The 19,859-nt window shown below is 41.1% G+C and overlaps 1 protein-coding gene across 1 annotated transcript in view; it reads left to right on the plus strand.

Annotated features, from left to right (window-relative positions):
- LOC109938657 (sushi-repeat-containing protein SRPX-like) overlaps positions 1 to 19,859 on the plus strand; it is an 81,497-nt gene that overhangs the window by 26,019 nt on the left and 35,619 nt on the right. The window contains exon 4 of the mRNA XM_048603197.1: positions 2,976 to 3,152. Within this exon, the coding sequence (XP_048459154.1) occupies positions 2,976 to 3,152 (177 nt within the window). The remainder of the gene's footprint in view (positions 1 to 2,975; positions 3,153 to 19,859) is intronic.

Genomic DNA, 19,859 nt, shown 5'->3' on the forward strand with positions numbered 1-19,859 from the left:
CCACCAATGCTCAGTAGTAGCAGTGTCTACTATCTACAAGATGCACGATGGAAATTCACCAAAAATCCTTAGACAGCATCTTCCAAACCCCACAGCAACTTCCATCCAGAATGATAAGGGCACTAGATACATGGGAATACCACCACCTGAAAGTTCCCCTCCAAATCACTCGTCATTCAAGTCAAAATCCTGCAGTTCTCTCCCCAACAGCATTGTGGGTCTAACTGCAGCACATAGACGTCAGCAGTTCAAGAAGGCAGCTCACCATCATCTTACCCATAGAATCCCTACAGTGTGGAAACAGACCCTTCAGCCAACACGTCCACACAGACATCCCACCCAGACCCATTCCCCTATAACCCGCCTAATCTACACACCCCTGAACACTAGAATACACCTCCTCTCACCCACCTTCCTGCAAAAATGCCATTCCCTGTTCCCAATTCCTCCGGCTCCGCCACATCTGCTCCCGAGATGAGGCATTCCACTCCCGGACATCCCAGATGTCCTCGTTTTTCAAGGACCGCAACTTCCCCTCCACAGTGGTCGAAAATGCCCTTGACCGTGTCTCTCACATTTCCTGCAACTCATCCTTCACACCCCCTCCCCGCAATAACAACCAAAACAGAATACTCCTCGTCCTCACGTACCACCCCATCAACCTCTGGATCTGACGCATCATCCTCCGCCATCTACAGTCTGACCCCACTACCAAAGACATTTTTCCCTCCCCACCCTTATCTGCTTTCTGGAGGGACCACTGTCTCCGTGACTCCCTTGTCGGCTCCACACTCGCCACCAGCCCCACCACCCCCGGCAATTTTCCCTGCAACCGCAGGAAGTGCTACACCTGCCCCTACACCTTCCCCCCTCACCCCCATCCCAGCCCCAAGAAAACCTTCCACATCAAATAGATGTTCACCTGCACATCTGCTAATGTGGTATACTGTATCCGCTGTTCCTGATGTGGCCTCCTCTACATCGGGGAAACCAAGCGGAGGCTTGGAGACCGCTTTGTGGAACACCTATGCTCAATTTGCGACAAACGACTGCACCTCCCAGTTGTGAACCACTTCAGCTCCCCCTCCCACTGCATGGATGACATGTCCATCCTGGGCCTCCTGCAGTGCCACAATGATGCCACCCGAAGGCTGCAGGAACAGCACCTCATACTTTGGTTGGGAACCCTGCAGCCCAATGGTATTAATGTGGACTTCACAAGCTTCAAAGTCTCCCCTCCCCGACCGCATCCCAAAACCAGCCCAGTTCGTCCCCGCCTCCCTAACCTGTCAGTCCTTCCTCCCACCTATCGCCTCCTCCCACCTCAAGCCCCACCCCCACCTCCGACCTATTAGCCTCATCCCCGCCTCCTTGACCTGTCCGTCTTTCCTGGACTGATCAACCCCCACCCTAACTCCCCACCTACACTCACCTTTACTGGCTCATCCCCACCTCTTTGATCTGTCCGTCTCCTCTCCACCTATCTGCTCCTTTATCCATCTTCCATCTCCCTCCCCCTCTCTCTCTATTTATTTCAGAATCCCCTTCCCCTCCCCCATTTCTGTAGAAGGGTCCAGACCCGAAACATCAGCTTTCCTGCTCCTCTGATGCTGCTTGCCTGCTGTGTTCATCCAGCTCTACACCTTGTTATCTCAGACACTGGGAGAATGTGCAAACTCCACACAGACAGTCACCTGAGATTGGAATCGAACGTGGGCCCCTGGTGCTGTGAGGCAGCAGTACTAACCACTGAGCCACCGTGCTTCTCAAGGGCAACTAGGGACAAGCAATAAAAATTCTCGCCAGCCAGCAATACCTGTGTGCCATGAGTGAGTAAAAGAAAAAGTGATTTGAATAGCAAATTGTTCACATTTGGGCAGAGGTTACAAGTGACCTGTGGACACAAATAAAAAAGAAACTCTTACAGTGAGATATTGAAGGAATACTGGCATCAAGTGAACCTACCGATAAGACCATAAACAGCAAGAATAGTAGGCTGTTTGGCCCCCACAAGCCTGCTCTACCATTAAATAGCATCAGGCTCATCTGACATTCCTCATATTCATTTTCTTGGTCTTTCACATAATCTTTGATTCTCCTACTGATCAAGAATCTGTCTATCTCAGCCATAAATATACACAAGGAATGTGTCTCCATTGAGTTCCAAAGACTGTCAACACTCAGAAGAAATTCCTCCTCCTTTCAGTCTTAAATTGGCACCCCTTAATTATGGGACTGTGCCCTCTAGTCCTGGACACACTCATGAAGGGAAGCATCGTCTCAGCATTTACCCTGTCAAGCTCCTTAAGAATCCTCTAATTAAATGATATCACCTCTCATTATTCTAATGTCCACTGAGTCCCAACTGGTTTAATCCTGATCATACAATAAGCCCTCCATACCACGGATTATCCTTGTAGACCTTTTCTGAACTACCTCCAATAAAATGAAAATTTTCCTTTTAAATAAAGAGATGAAAACTGCTCACAGCACTCCAGATGTGGTCTCACCAGTATCTTGTACAGTTGCAGTAAGACTTCCCTACTTTTGTACTCCAACTCCTTGAAATAAGGGCCCACATTCCATTAGTCTTCCTGATTACCTGCAGCTCCTGTGTGCTAGCTTTGTGTTTCATGTGCAAGTAACCCCAAGACCCTTTTGTGTTGCAGCTTTTCTGCAGTTTTTCTTCATTTAAATAATACTGTTCGTTTCTTCTCCCTTCCAAAATGAACTACTTTTGCATTTTCCTACACTATACTCCATTTATCAACTTTTAACCACTTATTTAACCTATCACTATCACTCTGTAAACTATTTGTAGCCCTCTTGCAACCTGTCTTTCCACCTATTTTAGTGTCATCTGAAAATATGGCAAATGTACATTCACTTCCTTCCTTTGAAACACATTCATCATCAGGAAGGTTGGATTTAAAAAAAAAAGTTCTTCAACTTAAATAGTAATTTTTTTGTTCCAGAAATACGATGCCCGAAGTTTTCATTGCCTCTCCATGGAGGTGCAAAGTGCTCTGATGGAGCATATTTTAACTCGAGGTGTGAGTTTTACTGTACTCCTGGATACCAAGTTAAAGGACAAAAAAGTGTGGTTTGCATGCACAATAAAAGGTGGAGTGGGAAGGAACCATTTTGCCTTGGTAAGTTTTAATTATGAAATAAAAGCTGTTTATATGCTAGTATAAAACTGTGGAGTTGTTTTAAAACTGCAAACAAACTTCCTAATTTAAGAAGTCAAAACTTTTATTACCACCTTAAGTGCCAATTTTACTTGCTGTTGTTGATTTTTGTCACTTTTCATGTCTTAACTCGATGTTAACATTTCCTTTGCAATCATTTATAATTATTTCCTGCTGTAAACATTTTCACTTGTTTCAACCTACTTGCCTCTCCTTAAAAATCTTTATTCTTTGTGACATAACCAAATATTGCATATAACCTTTTCACTGAGATAGCATCATTCTTTCCCCACTAAGAAAGACTTCTCATCCTCAGTAATTTCATCCTCTGCCTCAACTGGGCATGACCTGACCTTACTGCTTTCCTGCCCTCCCTTATACCCTGCATTATACCCTACCCTCCCTTTCCCTACATATAAACTCCTTGACTAGATTTAAGGGCTGTCTACTCAGTCTACCATCTGCCATACCCTCTGCACCAATTGCATCATGTTCAAGGCTATCTGATCTCTGGTATTCCCCTCCACTCTCACCCTTCTCTCGGTCCCTCCAAATACCATAACCTTAGTGTCCCCTCTTAGAAATTTCTCTTCCAAGTCATTTAAAATTGCTTTAAATTCCTAACTGTCTAGCCTTTAGCTCTCCTTTCACGACAGCAATGTTGTAGTTACCAATCTACTTAAGCACACTGTCAGCTTTACCAGATCATTATTTTCCCATACCCTGGTCATGTTTCCTAGTATTGCACTCATCTTCATTTATTTAAATTTAAAGGATGCACATTTGAAAAGTTAATCCTAGATAACTGGTCCAGCCATTGATTGTCAGATCTAATTAGGTCCTGCTGTCTCTGCTGAAACTTGTCACTATTGCAGCATCATTCTGGAATGCAAATATAACCCATGGCTTCTCCTCACTACAAAGTATTTTCTTGAACTTGGTCCCCTGCCCTCTCCATTCTCGCCCCCAAGATCAAGTGCCAGGAGAACAATATTGTCATAAAGATTGGAACTATTTGTTCAGTTTCCTTTGCCACTCCCCTCATTGCCATGAGCTATCAAACTAAACTTCTCCTCAGGTTTCCCCTTTTCTGTCGGTGATCCTTGTTTCTGTATTGTGTATTGTTCAAACTTCATTCATGTTGGACCCCTCACTTAAAATTAATTCAAATTCCTAAATTGCATTTGTTATTTCTTGACATGGTCTGTTTCAATGCTTATCTAGTCAGTGTCACATTCTCCTCTCTCCATAAACTTGGATCCATCCCAAACTTAGCTATGCTCATCCTAATTCACAACAAGGCTAGTTTACTTAACATCATTTCTGTACTTGTTCATCTAGATTGACTTGCACTCCAGAAATACCTCCAGTTTAAAATTCTCACCCTTGCTTTCAATTGGCACTATGGTCTCACTGTTCCTATTTCTGTCACAACCTCCAGCTGTACAATCTGTGGTCCTCACTCCACCAATAAACCACATCCCAATATCTCTAATTCTGGCCTCTTGTGCTTTGATTTGAATTGCTCCACTGGCAGTGCCCATGCCTGAAGCTAGCAGGGTCCAACATTCTAGAATTTTATCCCTAACCCTCTCCACCTTTTTGTCATTCTCTCCTTTAGGAAGTAGATTAAAACTTAACTCTTCAGCTGACCATTTGATCACCTGTCCTAATACTCTCTTAAATGGTTCATTGTAAAATTTATTAACCTTGTTGCATGACTTCATCTAAGTGCCTGGGGACATATCATTAAAGGCTGTATATGAATGCAAGAACTTTAATGTCTTTCTGAAACACGGGAGAAGAGAACTAGGTTTAATATATAACTTTAATCTTAGCATTCACAACAACGCAGTATTTCCTGAGTACTATACTGAAGTAGCAGCCGAGAGAGTGTGTTAAGATCCTTTGTGTTCAGTTTGAGCCTGCTAAGTTCTACAGACTACATTAAGCTGTCATAATGTGATGTACTTACAGAGAAAATAAGATTAGTGGCGGTTAGGTAATAGAAATTGGTCAAGGCTTGTGCAGATTTAAAAGATAATTTGCTTGTTATACTTGTCAAGTTTAAGTATTGGGGCAAAGCTTAGCATTAGTCTGTCAAGCCAGAAAAACAAATTAGAAATATTCTCTCAAGTCATTAATTTAATAAGTTTCATTTGGATGCTATTGAAATAATTACTGAAGTTCTTTCATAAGATTTATTTTTGTTTGTCAGATGTGAACATTGCTGGCAAGGCTCGCATTTATTGTCTGTTCCTAATTTTAGCTTCAGAAGAGGATTATTAGTTCAAAAGGTTAAAGATAGTCATACACCACAGAAATGGACCATTTAATCCAAACCATCCATGTTGATCAGACATCCCCAATCTGACCTAGTCCCTTTTAGTCAGCATTTGGCCCACATCCCTCTTAAACCCTTCCTATTCATATACCCATCTAGATGCCTTTTAAATGTTGTAATTGTACCCACCTCCATCTGGCAGCTTGTTTGATACATGCACCACACCTCTGCATGGAAAATGTTACTCCTCCAGTCCTTTTCAAATCTTTCCCAACTCCCCTTAAACCTATGCCCTCTAGATTTGGATTCCTCCACCCTGGGGAAAAAATCTTGGCAAATCACCCTATTCAAGCCCCTCATGATTTTATAAACCTCTATATGGTCACCCCAGGGTCTCTGGAACTCTTAGGAAAACAGTCCCAGCCTTCTCCCTATAGCACAAGTCCTCCAGTCCTGGCAACATCCTTGTAAATCTTTTCTGTACTTCCAGGTTTAATAATATCCTTCCTACAGAAGGGCAACCAGAATAGTATGCAGTATTCTAAAAGTGGCTGCACCGATGTCCTGTATAACTGCAACATGACATCCCAACTCCTACACTCCATGCACTGACAATTGAAGGCAAGCATGCCAAATGCCACCTTCACTAGTCTGTCTACCTGCAATTCCAATTTCAAGAAACTACGCAGATGAATTTCTTCTAGGTCTCTAGGTGTTCTAGGCAACACTCTCCAGGGCCCTGCCATTAAGTGTATGGTCCTGAATGAAACCCCATCTGCCACTCCTCAGCTCACTGACCCATCTGATCAAGGTCCCGTTGTACTCTGAGATAACCTCCTTCGCTGTCCATTACATCAACTTACTTACTATACCTCATGTATTCTCATCCAAATCATTTATGTAAATGATGAAAAGCAGTGAACCCAGCACTGATCCTTGTGGCACACCTGTGGTCACAGGCCTCCAGTCTGAAAAACAACACTTCATCATCACCCTTTGTCTCCTACCTTCAAGTAAATTTTGTATCCAATTGGCTAGCTCCCTCTGAATTCCACCCTCATCCGTTTGATCTAACCTTACTAACCAGTCCACCATGTGGAATCTTGTTGAACATTTGTTGAAGTCCGTATTGCTTATGCCTACCCCTCTGCCTTCTTCAATCCTCTTTGTCACCACTTCAAAACACGATTGCCCATGCACAAAGCCATGCTGATTATCCCTAATCAGCCCTTGCTTTTCCAAATGCATGTAAATTCTGTCCCTTAGAATCCCCTCCAACAACTTACCCACCACTGACGTAAGGCTGACTGGTCTGTAGTTCCCTGGCTTTTCCTTACAGCCTTTCTTCAATAATCACACCACGTTAGCCAATCTCCAGTCTTCAGGCACCTGACCTGTGGCTCTCAACATCCCTGACTACCCAACAGAAGATCAAGCATTGCTCCTTCTCTAGTAGGCACGTCCACTTATTGAATAAAAATGCTTTCTTATGCGCAATTAACAAATCCCTCCCCATCCAAGCCCTCAACACCATGACAATCCCAACCTATGTTTGGAAAATTAAAATTCCCTAACATTACAACCCTATTTTTCTTACAGATGTCTGAGATCCCCTTGCATACTTGCTTCCCAATCTCCCGCTGACTATTGGGGGAGAGGGAACTATAATCCAATCCCAACAAGGTGATCATCCCTTTTCTTATGTCTCAGTTTTTTCCAAATAACTTCACTGGATGATCTCCCAGGAATATCCTTCCTAAGTACAACAGTAATGTTTAGGGGAGGTGATGGCCTAGTGGTATTATCACTGAACTGTTAATCCAGAGACCCTGATAACGTTCTGGAGACCCGGGTTCGAATCCCGCCACAGCAGACAGTGGAATTTGAATTCAATAAATATCTGAAAATAAGAGTCTAATGATGACTGTGAAATCATTGTCGATTGTCAGGAAAAACCCATCCAGTTCACTAATGTTCTTTTAGGGAAGGAAGCTGTCATCCTTACCTGATCTGGCCTACATATGACTCCAGATCCACAGCAATGTGGTTGACTCTGAATTGCCCTCTGGGTAATTAGGGATGGGCAATAAATGCTGTTTAGCCAGCGACGCCCTCATCCTGTCAATGAATATAAAAAGCTCTCCCTAACCAAAAATGCCGTTCCTCTCCTCTCTTGCCTCCCTTCCTAGCCTCCCTTTCTATCATTCCTATAGCATCTATACCCCAGAACGTTAAGCTGCCAGTCCTGTCCATCCCTGAGCCATGTTTCTGTAATCACAATGATATTTCTTTCTATTCATTTTTGGGATGTGGGCATCGCTGGCTGGCCAGCATTTCTTGCCCATCCCTAATTGTCCTTGAGAAGGTGGTTGTGAGCTGTCTTTTTGAACCACTGCGGGTGGACCCACAATGCTATTAGTGACCCAGCGACAGTGAAAATATTTCCAAGTCAGGATGGTGAGTGCCTTGGAGGGGAACTTGGAGGTGGTGGTGTTCCCATATTTCTGATGCCCTTGTCCTTCGAGATGGAAGTGGTTGTGGATTTGGAAGGTGTTGTCTGAGGATCTTTGGTGAATTTCTGTAGTTCATCTTGTAGATAGTACGCACTGCTGCTGCTGAGTGTCAGTGGTGGAGGGAATGGATGCTTGTGGATGTAGTGCCAATCAAGTGGGCTGCTTTGTCCTGGATGGTGTCAAGCTTCTTGAGTGTTGTTGGGGCTGCACTCATCCAGGCAAGTGGGGAGTATGCCATCACACTCCTGACTTGTGCCTTGTCGATGGTGGACAGACTTTGAGGAGTCGGAAGGTGAGTTACTCGCAACTGTATTCCTAGCTTCTGACCTTCCTTCTCTCATAGCCCGTGGCATTGGTACTAGTCCAGATGTTACTATCCTTGAGGACCTACTTTGTTTAATTCTGGGCAGAACATCTGCAAGTGAAGTTTCACTCCTGTATATGGTCATGTTTTCTGTTTGAAGAGCCAATTATCCTTTTAATATATTTAGCACCTTACATGCACTTCCCAAGTGGAGCATCTGTAGTACTGTGTACAGTACTGGTCTCTGTACTTTTGGAAGTATGTTAGTCTTTGGAGTTCCCTTCCTCAAAAGGCAGTGAATATAGAATATTTAAATGCTTTTAAAACATAGATAGATTTTTGATTATCAAGGAGTTGAAAGATTATCGAGATGTGCAGGAATGTAGAATTGAGTTTAAAATCAGATTAGCCATGATCTTATTGAATGGCAGAACGAGCTCGAAAGATCAAGTGGCCTATTCTTACTCCATGTTTGTATAATTGTCACACTGTCTTGGATCATTACACTTTTGTTTTAGTAATGTATTTGCCTGCCACAAAGTTAAACAATTGAAAGGTAGATCTGAAGAGGTAAAAACAATATAAGACAAGGGAAGTAGAGTGCATTTCTTTGTCCTATTTGTTAACTGAATGTTCTTTCAATTATGCAGCACTTCTTGAGGCTTTGTCCAGCCTAGTTCATACTCTGTAACTACAAAAACGATTAAAAAAAGTTTATTAAGAGCTTCTACCTCGATGAGGAGACTTAAGATAAATCTATATCCAACAATCTGCTTTGAAAACACTGCTCACGTTTTGACAGCTATGACCTATCCTGCTAATCTCGATAATCTTTCAACCGCTTGGTAATCAAGAATCCATCTACCTTCACTTTAAAAATATTTAAAGATTCTGTATTCACTGCCTTTTGAGGAAGGGAGTTCCAAAAACACTCACTAACATAGTTCCACATGTGCAGAGACCAGTACAGTTGAGATAACTTCCGGAACAGTGACTGAAGCAATCCACAATGTTCTAAAGCCATCAAAAATATACTAAATAAAACAGCTCTCAAAATTCTTCTTAAAAAAAATATAAAGTTGCTCTATCTCCCAATTTTAACAGATTGTTTGTTTGACAAATGCCAGGATCCAGATTACTTTCTAGCAAAGATGTTAGTCGGTTCTTCAATGGGCCATGTCTTAACTGTGTACTAAGTTTTCTTGAAATGCATTTGAAATGTATTGATTACAGACAAACAGACTAAAGAGTGAAAACATTACTTCAGCCACCTTTTATGGCAGAGATGACAAAAGTAGGGGAGGGATGAGGAGGTTGCCTTTCAGAAATTACGCAAACTTAAAATAAGGACAGTGAATGATGATTTGGGAGAAATACTGTTAAAAGAGATGGTGATCACGTCAAGCCACAAAACATAGTTTGTTTTGATTTATAAAGCAACTTATAAAGGAACATAAGACAAATGTTGACAATGAACCAATAGAGAAGACTTTGGTCTAGGCAGTTAAAATCTTTGTTAAAAACTAAGTTTTATGGAATATATTAAATGTAGCCAGAGCGGTGAGCAACTAGAAAGATTTGGGTGTAATTTTAACACATTTAAATTCCATTCACTTAACTACATTTTAAAGTCCAGGGGCCTTAGTGAGGCAGTGATTGTTGGCAGGACCATGAATGGTAGGATGAAGGAAGTGTGTGATGTGCAAAAAGACAGAGTTGAAGAAATGCAGATTCTTTGGAGGCTTGTTGAGGGGCCAGTCCATGCAAGGCATATAACCCAAATCTGTAAGTTTTAAAAAGAGAGCTGCTGCGAGCTAATATAATTTACTGAACACAGAGATGATAGGTGATTGGGATTTAGGATACAGACAACAAGGTTTTGCATGAACGGAATTTTATGGAGAATGGAGTCTGGCCAGAAGAGTTTTAGAATATTCTTGCCAAGCAGGGAGGAGTATATTGTTAGAAAATAGGGAGAGATGTCAGAGAGAGGGTCAAGCATGTGAATTTCATACCAAGTAGGATATGAGGTTGGAAGCTTACCTCTGGGTCAGGTAGTTTGTCAAGGCTGTGAACATCAACTTCAACCTCTGTTCAGAGGTTGTGTTTTGATGTTGGTAGAGTCCTTATCCAATTTGATATCCATAAAGATAACAGAACAAAAACGTGTGATATTTTAAATGGGTTCTCTAAAATCACCTTTGCCCTTGAATGACGCTGTCATTGATCTAGATGTCAGGCAGCTCTGGATTTTAGGTGATGTGAAACCTAATTGTTCAATTTTGTGAGATTGGATAGAGAATATCTCTTGTGAAAAAGGCAAAATGTAATTGTCTTCATAGAAATACAATTGTCACCTACGACCACAAAGGAAGCCTAGAACAACTATGCAAGATAACCACATGGTGGTAGTATATTGCAGTTTACCTGTGCCTGCATTTGTCTGGGCTACTTATTTGCAAAAATCAATTTGTATTCAAGAAGGAATTCTGGTTCATTGAGCTTCTTTCTGAGAATTACAAAATTTATGTGAATAAATGACAGTTGAATAATGTTGGGCCAATTATGTGAAAAAACATAAAAGCATTTTTTTCACGATCTGAGGTAATACCTTGAGAGTAAGGATAATAAACCAAAACTTTACAATGAGATCAAGGAGGGGTTGACTTTTGGCCAAGGGAAAGGCAGAAAGAAATGCTCACAACACCCACCTGAATTTCTTCCTGAGAGGTTTAAACTATTTTTAAGGTTTGGACTTTTGTATCAGTGTTACACTCAACTGCAAGCACTGCAGTGTTTGCAGACAGCATACTGATCACAATGGGTAGCATGCAGAACTGGAGGGCAGGAGTAGGCATGAGACTTCCTGTAGACTCTTGAGACTCTTAGAAACAGAAGTTTTCGCTGGACATTTTTATCCTGACGAAAGGGAACATTAACGGGTTGATGACAGGCTACAAGATTTGCCCGAGACGAGGAAGAACAGACGTGCTTCTGCAGATGTCACCTGACCATTTTAAACACTCTCAATTAGACTACCCAGCAACTGTCTGTCTTTTCTCCCTTCCTCATTTCGAAGGGGTAAGCTACAGATTTCCATTAGACTGGTCCATGCATAATGTCAGAGTAGTGCCCTGGTTTGCTGTTAACATCTGCAAGTTGGCTGACCATGAGACTGATCCTGCTTTTACCACATGCCAGATTGGGAGAATTTACAGGCTGGCAATCACTCTGACCCACTCTGAATACACTTCCCATGGCCAACAGGTTCTGGTGTTGGCCTGAAGTAGGAACACTACCTCCACACCACCAGACCTCAGCAACGTCTGGTATCGATTCACTGTTACATGAAGTATGTTTTATATGCATAACTGTATTTGGAGTTCTTGTTCTCAAAACAACATCCTGCTATTCCATGCTTGGATTAATTTCCAAAATGAATTAATACATTTGTCCCTACATTTAGCTTTTGATTTCTGTCTGTTCTTTGTGCATACTGTTAGTCTTATATTTTGCAAGTCATCTGTCATGTGCCACCACTACTATGTAGACATGAGACTAATGGAACTGTTTCTTACTGGATTGATGGATATCTTTGGTAAGTACCCAAGCTAATTATAAGGCAGAGATAGTAGGAACTGCAGATGCCTGCTCCTCTGATGCTGCTTGGCCTGCTGTGTTCATCCAGCTCTACACCTTGTTATCTCTAACTATATGGCACTCTACTTGTCAGGTCTTAAGAAATCTAAATTACTATCTACTGCAGCAATATTTATGATGTACAATGAACAAAGATGGGATCTGGACCAGGGAAGTTAAGGACAGCATCAAATTGAAAGAAAATGTGTACAATTTGGCAAGGATTAATGTTGAATTAGAGTTTCAGCAAAGTTTTAAAAGACAACAAAATGATGCAAAAGGGTGAAAAAAACTGAAGGCCAATTGCATGTGACCTAAGAACATTCAGTAAGACCTTCTTTGAGAGAGAGGCAACAATGAGCATAAACCCCTTAGAGAACAAAGCTGGGGAAATAATAATGACAGGAAATGGCAGAAGAGTTCAATAAATGCTTTACATCAGTCTTCATGGTAGATGGCACTAATAGCATGCAACTAAATAATCCAGGGACTAAAGCAAAGTTGTGGGTGGAGGTGGTGTGTGCGAAGGAAATAAGCACAACAATCTCTAGAGAAAATGTGCTAGAGAATCCATTAGGGCCAAAGGTTGATAATTTCCCTGGACCTGATGGGTTGCATGCTAAGATTTTATAGGAAGTAGCTGTAATGATAATGGATGCACTAGCAGTAATCTTCCAAAAATGCTTAGATTTTGGAAAGGTCCCAGAGAATTGGAAACCGGCTAGTGTAACAGCCTTAATTCAATAAGAGAAGGAGTTAAAAACCAGGAAAGTTAGAGCAGTTAGCCTTAACATCTGCCATTGGCTTCATGAAGGGGTATCCTAGTTGACAAATTTATGAGAATTCTTTGAGGAAGTTATATAAGCAGAATAGATAAAGGGAAACTAGTTGATGTAATTTATTTGAATTGCCAGAAAACATTTGACAAAGTAATACGCATAAGGCTACTTAATAAAACAAGAACCCATGGTGTTTGGGGTTAGTATATTAGTTAGAATTGGGGATTGACCAACTAGTAGAAGACAGAATTAGGATAAAAGGGGCATTTTTCAGTATAGTAACCTGTGACTACACAGCAATCAGTGCTGGGATCACAATTATTTACAATTTATATTAAGGACTGGGATGATAGAAGTAAATATACTATCGATAAGTTTGTGGATGACTCAAATATGTGAAAAGGCATGTAGTGGGGATGACCCAAGACGTCTACAGAGAGATATAGATCACTTAGGTGAGCAGGCAAAAACTTGACAGATGGAATATAATGTTGGAAGATGAGAGGTTATATGCTTTTGTTATGAAAAATAGACGAGCTGAATATTCTTTAAATAGGGAAAGACTGCAGAAAGCTGAGGTCCTAGTGCATGAATCACAAAAACCTAGCATCCAAGTTCAGTAGGTAGTAGTGAAGGCAAATTAACTGGCCTTTTCAAAGGGAATGGGGTACAAAAATGGGGAGGTTTTGTGAAAACTATACAAGGCACGAGTCAGAACCCAGCTGGAATACTATGAACAGTTCAGCCCTATTATCTAAGGAAAGATTTACTGGCATCAGAGGCAATCCAAAACATGTTCCCTCAGTAGATCCCAGGTACGGTGGGATTTTCTTATGAGGAGAGGTTGAGTAGGTTGGGCTTGTACTCATTAGTGTTTAGAAGAATGGGAGGTGACCTTATGGAAAAATAATAGATTCTTAGAGAGCTTGACAGAATTAATAAGAGGCATAATCTCAGCATAAGGAGTCACCGTTTTAAATCAGAAAGGAGGAGGAAATGTTTCTCTGAGGAACCCATGGAATTTCTTACCACAGAGGACTTTCAAGGCTGGATTATTAAGTATATTCATGGCCAAGACAGACAAATTTCTAATAGTTAAGAAAATAAAAGGTTATGTGCATAAGGCAGAAAGGTTGAGTTGAGGATTATAAGATCAACCATTACCTCATTGAATGATGGAGCAGACTCCATAGGTTGAATAGCTATTTTCCTCCTCCATCTTACGGTCTTATGGCTGTTGTGTCATATAGATTTAACTGATGAACCAATGTTGGCATCAAGTTACCTGTGCACCTTTTCAATTATAGTGAAATCAAAAGAACATTGATACAAATTTGATGAGGCATGTTGAAAGCCTCAGGCAGTAAAGTTGCAGTTATGTTCTTACCAATCGTCTTAGCATTTGACCAACATATGTGATAATAAGTATTTAAATAAAATCCAGACAGCATGAAGAAGAACTTTTGAATATTAAATATTTGTGTTAAATTTAGGACTGATCAGCAACAATCAGCTGGACTGAAAAAATATCTTCCATTCATAAAGCCTGTACTTGAGGCCAAGTACTGAACAACGGGGTTGTTAGTTTTAAGAATTTCTAAATATTATTATTGAGAAGTATGAGGCATTGAGGAGAGAATATAGGAGATTAGGCAGGAAGCTAAAACCCCTTGAGGGTAGTAATATCTGGATTCCTCCCAGTGCCACGAGCTTATGAGAGTAGAAGTAGAAAGATAGACTAGATGAATGCAAGGCTGAGCAGCTGGTGTAGGGAAGAAGGATGCACATTTTTTGGATCATTGGAAAATCTTTCGGGGTGGATGTGACCTGTATAAGGATGGGTTGCACCTGAATTAGAAGGGGACTAACATACTGGTGGTGAGATTTGCTAGAGCTGCTTGGGTGTATTTAAACTAATAAGGGAGGGGTGGGACCCCAGGAAGTTAGTGAAAAAAGAGATCAGTCTGAACTAGTACAGTTGGGAAAAGGAGCGAATCAAACAGTCAGGGCAGGCAAGAACGCAGCAGAGAGCAAGATAGGACTGATGAAATAAACTGTGTTTATTTCAATGTGAGAGGCCTGACGAGTAAGGCACATGAACTCAGGGCATGGTTGGGAACATAGTACTGAGGTATCATAATGATTCCAGCAATGTGGCTCATGGATGGACAAGACTGACAGCTTAATGTTCCAGAGCATGGATATTATAGGAGGGCAAGAGAGGAGAGGGAGTGCTGTTTTTGATTAGGGATCTTTCAGTTTCTAAGCTCATTGGTGGATGTGCATTTCCTAAACCATTGTTTTACAGGTGAAAGCTAATTGATTGGCATGATTCAATGATTCAAAATTGGTCCTAATATATTCTGAGAAATGGATTTTATACTGTATTAATCAGGAATAAAAATTATTATTTCTGTTTCACCATGTCATATTTTTAAGAACATATACACATAGATTATAAACATTTTTGGAAAGCCAAAACCTTAACAAATGTAAAGTTGGACAAAGACCAGAGTTGAAGTATTGCAATCTGATGGTCTGGTCTGAGAGCATTTTTATTTTAAGGAAATTCAATATGTTCTGCATATGTGTAATCATGCTACATTAGTAATTTTGATTTTGAAATGTAAATGAATGTGGTTCTTATATATTGCTGGCATTGGTCTGAAATTAATTGTACAAAATTAATTCACATGATTGAATGAAACACTATATGCTCCATGTGACAATAGTACCATGCTTATTGGATTGAGCAAGTCAGGCAATAGAAAGGATAGAACTTAGAACAATCAACATCGATAGGGAAAAGGTACTCGGCAAACAATTAGGATTGAGCGCAGACATGTCCCCGGGCCTGATGGCCTATAACCTAGGGTATTAAAGAAAGAGTCAGCGGAGATAGTGGATCCATTGGTTACAATATTCCAAAACTCGCTGGACACGGGAAAGGTTCCAATGGATTGGAAAAATGCTACGGTTAACACCCTTATTCAAAAAGGGAGGGAGACAATATGTGGGAAATTACAGACCAGTTAGTTTAATATCTGCTGTTGGCAAAGTGTTAGTATCAAGGAAGCAGCATAAGGACATTTGGAAAGTCAAAACACTATTCATCAGAGTTAGCATGGTTTTATGAAGGGCAAATCATGTTTGACTAATTTGCTAGAGTTCTTTGAGATGTAACAGCAAAGTGGCTAATAGGGATCCTGTAAATGTAATATATTTGGACTTCTGGAAGGCATTTGATAAGGTGCTGCACAAAAGGTTAATTCACAAGGTTGGATCATATGGGATTAGGGATAATTTATTAGCTTGGATAGATGACTGGCTGATGGACAGAAGACAAAGTTGGGATAATTTTTTTTTCTTCTGGATGGCAAGAAGCAACTTAGTGGAGTGCCACAAGGTTCAGTCCTTGGACCCCAGCTACTTACAATCTACATTAACGAATTGGAATACAAGGATAGGCTCTATAGCCAAATTTGTGGATGACACAAAAATAGGCGGGGTGGTAAATTGCAATGAGGAAATAAAAACCTTACAAACAGATATAGATAGGTTAGGAAAGTGGGCCAAAATGTGACAGATGGAGTTTAACGTGGATAAGTGTGAGGTCATGCATTTTGGTCAGAAAAACAGGAACTCAACCTATTATCTAAATGGGGAGAGACTTTGGGGTGCTCCAGTGCAGAGAGATCTGGGTGTCCTCGTTCATGAGTCACAGAAAACTAGCATGCAGGTACGGCAGATAATAAAGAAAGTGAATGGAATGTTGGCTTTTATAGTTAGATGAATAGAATATCAAGGTAGGGAATTGTTATTGCAACTATACAAGGCATTGGTGAGATTGCACCTGGAGTATTGTGCACAGTTTTGGTCCCCTTATTTGAGGAAGGATGTGGTGGCATTGGAGGCAGTTCAGAGGAGGTTCACTAGATTGAGCCCAGAGATGAGGGGTTTGTCGTATGAAGAAAGATTGAACCGTTTAGGCCTATACTTTCTGGGGTTTAGAAGAATGATGGGAGATCAAATTGAAGTATTGAACATGATAAAAGGTATGGATAAAGTAGATGTGGAGCAGATTCTGCCTCTTGTGGGGCATTCTCGGATGAAAGGTCATAGTCTTAGGATAACGGGTGGCAAATTTAAAACAGAGTTGAGGAGAAACTACTTCTCCCAAAGGGTTGTGAATCTGTAGAATTCACCACCACAAATTACAGTGGATGCTGGGACAGTGAGTAAATTTAAGGAGGAGTTAGACATTTTTAATTGGCAATAGGTTGGAAGGTTGTGGGGAGAAGACAGGAAAATGGGGGATGAGAAGCATATCAGCCATGATTAAATGGCGGAGCAGACTCTTGATGGGCCAAATGGCCGAATTCTTCCCCTATATCTTATGAAATAAATGGTGGTATAGTGGTATTGTCACAGGGCTGATAATCCAAAGACCCAGGCTACTACAGATACCCGAATAGTCAGCGGGAAATTGAAAAACAAATTTGTAAAGAGATCTCAGTTATCTGTAAGAATAATAGGCTGGTAATGATAGGGCATTTTCCAAACATTGACTGGGATTGTCATAGTATTAAGGGCTTGGATGGGGAGGAACTTGTTAAGTGTGTGCAAGAAAATTTTCTGATGCAGTGGAAGTGCATACTAGAGAAGAAGCAAAACTTGACCTACCACTGGGAAATAAGCCAGGGCAGGATATTGAGGTGTCAGTGGGAGAGCAGTATGGGGCCAGTGACCATAATTGTGTCAGTTTTAAAATAGTGATGGAAAAGAATAGACCGGATCTAAAAGTTAAAGTTCTAAATTGGAGGAAGGCCAATTTTGATGTTATAAGGCAAGAACTTTCAAAAGTTGAACGGGGGTGGAAATTCACAGGTAAAGGGATGGGTATAAAATGGGAAGCCTTCAAAAGTGAGATAACAAGAGTCCAGAGCCAGTATGTTCCTGTTAGGGTGAAGGGCAAGGCTGGTAGGTGTAGGGAATGCTGGATGACAAGAGAAATTTGAGGTTTTGTTCACGAGAAAGAAGAAAGCATATGTCAGCTATTTATAGCAGGGATTGAATGAATCCGTAGAAGACTATAAAGACAGTAGAAGTATACTTAAGAGGGAGATCAGGAGATCAAAAGGGGTCATGATATAGTTTTGGCAGATAGGATTAAGGAGAATCCAAAGAGATTCTACAAATACATTAAGGTCAAAAGAGTAACTAGGGAGAGAATAGGGCCCCTTAAAGATCAGCAAGACTGCCTGTGTGTGGAACCGCAGGAGACAGGAGGCGATACTAAATAAGTATTTTCCATCAATAGTTACTATGGAGAAGGATATGGAAGCGAGAGAACTTGGGAAATAAATAGCGACATCTTTGAAAAATGTCCATATTACAGAGGAGGAGGTGCTGGACGTCTTAAAATGCATGAGGGTGGATAATTCCCCAGGACCTAATCAGGTGTACCCTAGAACTCTGTGGGAAGCTAGGGAAGTGATTATTGAGTCCCTTGCTGAGGTGCTTGCATCATTGATAGCCACTGGTAAGGTGCCAAAAGACTGGAGGTTTGCTAAAGTGGTGTCACTGTTTAAGAAGGTGGTAAGGAAAAGCCAGGGAATACCAGCCTGCTGAGTCTGACATCAATGGTGAGCAAGTTGTTGGAGGGGATCCTGAGGGATAGGATTTACATGTATTTGGAAAGGCAAGGACTGAATAGGGATAGTGAACATGGCTTTGTGTGTGGGAAATCGTGTTTCACTAACTTGATTGAATTTTTTGAAGTAACAAAGAGGATTGATGATGGCAGAGCAGTGGACGTGATCTATATGGACTTCAGTAAGGCGTTTGACAAGGTTCCGCATGACAGACTGGTTAGCAAGGTTAGATCACTTGGAATACAGGGAGGACTAGCCATTTGGATACAGAACTGGCTCGAAGGTAGGAGACAGAGGGTGGTGGTGGAGGGTTGCTTTTCAGACTGGAGGCCCATGACCAGCCAAGGATTGGTGCTGGGTCCACTGCTGTTTGTCATTTATATAAATGATTTGTAGAAGGTATGGTTAGTAAGTTTGCAGATGAAACCAAAATTGGTGATTTAGTGGACAGGCAAGAAGGTTACCTCATAGTACAACGTGATCTTGATCAGATCGGCCAATGTGCCAATGGGCCGAGGAGTAGCAGATGGAGTTTAATTTAGATAAATGGGAGGCGTTGTATTTTGGAAAGGCAAATCAGGAAAGGACTTGTACACTTAATGGTAAGGTCCAGGGGACTGTTGCTGAACAAAGAGACTTTGGAATGCAGGTTCATAGTTCCTTGAAATTAGAGTTGCAGGTAGACAGGATACTGAAGAAGGCATTTGGTATGCTTGCCTTTATTGGTCAGTGCAATGAGTATAGGAGTTGAGAGGTTATGTCTATGTACTTTGATAAAAGAAATAGAGGCACTGGAGGTGGTGGAAGTAAGATTTATTAGAATGATTCCAGAACCGATAGGTATAACCTATTCAGGAAAGATTGAACAGGCTGTGGTTCTTTTCTTCGGGAAAGAGAAGACTGAGAGGTAATTTGGTTGAAGTCATCAAGATTGTGAAAGGGTTTGTAAGGGTTAACTTAAAGACGAACAGAATGAGGAGAAAATGAATACAGGATCATGACTAACAAATCCAGCAGGGAATTTAGGAGGGAGAACCTTCTTCACTCGTAAGATTCATGAAACTTGCTTACGGTGGGGTAATTGAAGTGGATAGCATTGATACATTCACAAAACTGGATGAGTACATGACAGAAAAAGGGATAGATGGACAGGAGGAGGCTATTATTAAGAATAAATACTGACGTGGACATTTTGGGTGAAATGAGTTCTTTTTGTGCTGGAAGTAATTTTCAATCCCCTGGCTATTGTAGAACCTGTTTCGTATTCGGTTCACTGATTCGTTAAAATTGTAAAATCTGCTTGAGCCATTCAGCATCTGCAGTTTATTTAGAACACAGTTCTGCACTCTGAAATATTTTCAATGTTGTAGTAAATGCTTAGTTTCTTATTTCTTAGATCACTTGACATCTAGTATATCATGTGCATAAAAAGGGAAAAAAATATAGGGCAACAAGGTGCAGGGCTGGATGAACACAGCAGGCCAAGCAGCATCAT

Source organism: Rhincodon typus, chromosome 11 (assembly GCF_021869965.1).
Source record: "Rhincodon typus isolate 14 chromosome 11, sRhiTyp1.1, whole genome shotgun sequence".
Lineage (NCBI taxonomy): Eukaryota > Metazoa > Chordata > Chondrichthyes > Orectolobiformes > Rhincodontidae > Rhincodon > Rhincodon typus.